Source organism: Arachis ipaensis, chromosome B06 (assembly GCF_000816755.2).
Source record: "Arachis ipaensis cultivar K30076 chromosome B06, Araip1.1, whole genome shotgun sequence".
Classification (NCBI taxonomy): domain Eukaryota; kingdom Viridiplantae; phylum Streptophyta; class Magnoliopsida; order Fabales; family Fabaceae; genus Arachis; species Arachis ipaensis.
Window position 1 is genome coordinate 105,514,177 of NC_029790.2, and position 5,042 is coordinate 105,519,218.

The window sequence follows — 5,042 nt, forward strand, 5'->3', positions numbered from 1 at the left end:
CTAATATATATTGATTAATTAGAAAATAATGAAAAATAAAATTTCAGAATCTTAAATAGTAAATTACATAATTTTTCTTTAAGAAATATTTTTTAAGATTCGATACAGCGGTTCAAAACAGTGTACTTTCAGTAACATAACTCTCTTTTGGGTTAGTTGGTGTATAATAAAACTCACTCTCTTTTGATACGAAAACTAAATTGGGTGTTTAATTGCTGGTACCTATTTCTCTCTTCAATTTAATGTTCCACACACACGTACGCGCAAATAAAAATAATAAAGAAAATGAAAGAATGCAAAAGAAGTAAAGCGAGGAGGGTAAAAAAGGATACGTGGAAAGACGTGAAGGAGAAGAGGGTGGTAGGGTGGTGAGATTGATGATTTTAACAGTGTTGAGTTTAATATTATTATAAGGTTAGAATTCGTGTGTGTGTGTTTTCCGTTTTGTTTGAAAAAGCAAAAGTGGTTTGAGAAAGAGACAAAGAGATTCTGGTTTTTATGCCCAAAACCCGAGAGAACACCCCAAACCAAGCATTTGTTTAGTGACAACCCACACGAGCGGTTCTCGAACTCCATGCACTGCACAATGCACATCATCATGGACTTTTCTACACCCAAAATACAACCAAATCGTAAAGTACCAATAACACTCTCATACTTTACTACACTATCCTTCATTTCTTTTTATAATTATTATTGTATGTTCTTTTTAAAATTATATTAAAAATAAGGGAAATACTTTAAAATTTTAAAAATATAAATGCAACGAATATTTAAGAGATAAAAAGAATATTCACAATTCAACTATATATGTATATAAAAGATTAGAGGAATGCTAGGGGCCAGCAGTTTTTGGAGTTTATAGCCATCAAATAGCCATCAATGAGGCTTTTAATGGTGTAAGATTAGTGTGAGATTTCATCCAATGACTCACTCTTCTTTGATGGTTACATGCTGGTCAGAATTTGATAAAGTTGCTGGCCCCCTAGACTTTTCCAAAAGATTAAATATAAAATCGTATTTATACATAAATATTTACGGTTTTAATTTTATTTTAGTGTATACATTTTTTATGCCAACAGTAGTTTTTTATTTTATAGATGCAGTTTATTTAAGTTAAGAGGGGAGAACTGCAAGACCAGTCTCAAAATAAGGACCCCCCCTGAATCCTGATCTGATTTCTTTTCTTTCTCATAGAAACAGAGAATTGAAAATACAGTGAATAGAATCGTGTGAGTTACTCTCTTTTTTTCTCACCTTTTAATTTAATTCCGTTATTGCTATAAAATAAAAATAAAAAATAAAAAGAAATTAAGAAGCAGCATAATTCAACTCTCTTCCATGCTTACAAACATCCCCTTCTATATTTTTGCTATTCATCTTCTTTAAAAACAAGGGTGTTTTGGTGTTTCTTCTCATTCCTTCTTCCTTTCAGGTTCCACCCCTATTACTTACTCTTCTTCCTTCATTCTCTTCTTTTCTTTATTCCTCTCTCTCTCTCTCTCTCATCAATCATGGGCAAAAGAGAGAGAATATACAAACACAGTGCTATCAAGTCCTCAACTTTCACGCTTTTGATTCTCACAACACATAACCAGTAATCATCATAAAAAAGAAAGACAGAAACTCCATTATTCTCACAACACATTCACTGTTCTTTCTCTTGCATTGTGTTGAAGCTTGAAACTCCTTTAATTTCTGGTTCCAAAGTTGGAACCTTTTGCTCCTATTTAGCTCAGTTTCCTTCTCTGGTTCTTTCTGGCCATGATGATGAGCTCACAGCACTTCAACAATGGTGGAAGTGATGGTGGTGGTAGGTTCTTCCCTTCACTCCCTGTTCCTCCTTCTTCTTTTCCCCTTGTTGTTCCTCCTCCTCCACCTTCTCTGTCCAACACTTCAGGGGTTGTTGTGATGAGTCATCATCATCATCATGCAAATGGGGTAGAGAATCCTGAACTTATCATGATGGGGCTTCAGATTTTGAGCTCTTCAAAGTGGAAAATGGGAACCAACAACAACAGTGAAAACAAGAGCTTGTCTTTGAAGATTGGCGATGAGGAAGATGAAATAGATGGAGGAGAAGAAAGAGAAGAAGGTAATAGTAAAGGGCCTTGTTCTTCTTCTTCCAATGGAGGAAAAATTGGGCATGTGAAACTCTGTGCTAGAGGCCATTGGAGACCTGCTGAAGATGCACAACTCAAGGCCCTTGTTTCTCAATATGGCCCTCAAAACTGGAACCTCATTGCAGAACATCTCAAAGGAAGATCAGGTAATAATAATAATATTTGTTTGGAATCTCTAAATCTAACAAGCATCCATTAATGTTTGTTGTTGTGATTTCAGGTAAGAGTTGTAGACTAAGGTGGTTTAATCAGCTAGATCCAAGAATTAACAGAAGAGCTTTCTGTGAAGAAGAAGAGGAGAGACTCTTAACCGCACACAGAATGTATGGTAACAAATGGGCCATGATTGCAAGACTGTTCCCTGGAAGAACAGATAATGCAGTCAAGAACCACTGGCATGTGATCATGGCTCGAAAGCAGAGAGAGCAATCAAGCATGTATAGAAGGAGAAAACCTCCTCCTGTCTTTTCTCCTCCTTCTGTTGAAGAAGGTGTTGTTCTTCTTCCTCCACCCAAGGCTTTGGAATTGACTCTATCATCAAACAATAATAATGTAGCCAGTGATGATCAGTTAACTATCTCAGATGAATCTGTCTCAACAGAACTAACTGCTCCTACTTCATTTTTTCATAAGATTGGTCAAGGTCAACATTTTTTATTTGGCCTAATTAAATTATTGTTGCTAGTTAGATGAATACTAATATATGGTTTTTGTGGTGTGGGATTAATTGCAGGTGTGGGTGGAATGAATGTGGGTTATGAGAAATTCTATGGTGGTTGGAATAATGGAAATCTTAAGTGTGTGGACCAATCAAATTTTTCAGAATCAAATAACTCATCATCAGAAGTCTCAGTATCTGAGTCAGTAGGCACCACCAATAGGTCCTATCTCTCAATTTCTGGAGAGAGTGAAAACCATAACATCAGGAACAAGATTAACAACATGCCAGCATTCATTGATTTTCTTGGGGTTGGAGCTACATAATTTCCAAGGGTTAGGAAAGTGAGGCTAAGCTAGCTAATAGGCAGTGTTGTGTTTTGTTTTGGTTGGGTTTGTAATGCATTCAAATGGGGTCTGTTGTTGTAGGGTCCTGTTTTGCATTTCCTTTTGTACAGTTAGTTCCATAAAAGGCTAAAAGTAACTAAAGTAAAAAAGTGCAATCAATAGAGGGATGAACAAACAAAAATTTGGAGAGATATAGAGAGAGAAAAAGAGAAAAAAAAAAAGAGATAAATATTTAGTACTTAGTAGTATGATATATTCCTTATGATCTTATGACTCATGATGAATAGTTATGGGATTCAAAAATGGGAGAAAGAAAGAAAAAAAAAAAAAAAAAAAAAGAAGGAAAGAGGTTAATATTTAGTACTTAGTAGTTAGTAGTATGACATGTTTGTTATGATCTTATGACTCATGATGAGTAGTTATGGGATTCAAAAAGGTATGCTATTTTTTTTTCAAGAAAAAATATTCTTGTACTCATTTTTCTCAAACTACTCTTTTATATATGTCATTAGGTGACTTCATATACTCTTTTAGATACATTAATTTTTTTAAGTATTAATATAGTAAAAGATAAAAAATGGCACTCGGGTACACAAAAATAAAGCGTTAATTGTGGGATATCATTGAAACATAAGTACCTGTGTTATCAAAATATTTTTTACGATTTTTTAAGTATGAAATGAGTCATGTATCCACTTTGTTATTTTATTGAAAAAAATAGTGATATTATTCTTTCATTCATAAAAAATTTCGATATTTTAGAATGTATCAGGATCATCCAATAAAAAAGATTTTAATTTTTTCAAATGAACAATTGCAGACTTATTAATTCTAATAACAGATTACAAACTGGATCATTTGGATTTTTTAATTCATAAATATGAATGTCAGACCTATGAATAAGAATACTTCTCAAACTCAAAAAGAAAAGAAGTTAAAATGTAAAATTTAGAAAAGAACTACATCTAAAAGATATAATATATGCAATTTAATCTGATAATTATATTAGTTTATAATGGAGAGACCTTAAAAACAGTGAGTATTACCACCACACTTGTAATATTTTTCTTTTGCTTCCTATTTTAACTTTTATTTTTTGGACTGAACCTGCTATAGAAGAAGCGGGTTGAGGGGGGTATTGTTAGGCTGTGTCACTTTTGGCATTTTGTTATTAATCTGAAGCCAAAGTTTCTTGACTATAGGGACTGGTCATTATTTCCATGACTCACTCACCACCCTGGAACATGTTTTTGAAAGGCTTTTCTCAATGTTGCATCTTGTCATTGGGTTTGGTGACTTTTCTTTTGGCTATTATATGGGTGTTTGGTATTAGATGTTTGACCATATTTGACATGCACCGGCAATTATTCCTATCTATTATTAATATATGGTTCAATTAATTCTTTTGTAACAATTACTAGATGATTGGGTTTGTTTTTGGCTAGTACTAATGTTTAATTATTAACATTTGTAGTATATTTCCAGCTAATTAATAATAAATTTTCAAACCTACAAATGAGAGATATGCTGGCGATCGTGGTTTATGTTCATCAGCGCGGATATCATACATCATTGTATCTAAAATAACGGAAATGTTTGGTAACCAAAGAAAATCAGCAAAAAACAGTCATAATTTGTCTTATTTAACATTCATTAGTTGTTGTGACAATTAATGAATGCTAAATAAAACAAGTTCTGACTGTTTTTTTTGTCTTCCTAACATTACTCCTAAAATAATTTATACAATAATACATTCTGAATAATTGCAATCTACATATTTATATTTATGGTTAAATAAGTATTTTTTACCACAATATTTTTTTATATAAATTGAGTAAATGAACATTTTTGGCTCCTTAAACTTTTCTTTTGACAAAATGACAATAAAAAAATGATATTTGATATTCCAAAGAT

General features: G+C 32.7%; 1 protein-coding gene across 2 annotated transcripts; it reads left to right on the top strand.

The window, feature by feature from the left end:
- On the top strand, nt 1,604–3,335 carry LOC107604750 (transcription factor MYB56). Of its 2 annotated transcripts, none has more exons than XM_016306414.2 (3): nt 1,604–2,269; nt 2,344–2,766; nt 2,857–3,335. In XM_016306414.2, the coding sequence occupies exons 1-3, from the start codon at nt 1,765–1,767 to the stop codon at nt 3,105–3,107; spliced, it is 1,179 nt and encodes a 392-aa protein (XP_016161900.1). In that variant the 5' UTR covers nt 1,604–1,764; the 3' UTR covers nt 3,108–3,335. The 2 variants fall into 2 exon arrangements, with proteins under 2 accessions (XP_016161900.1, XP_020960388.1); XM_021104729.1 differs by having other exon boundaries at nt 2,344–2,613.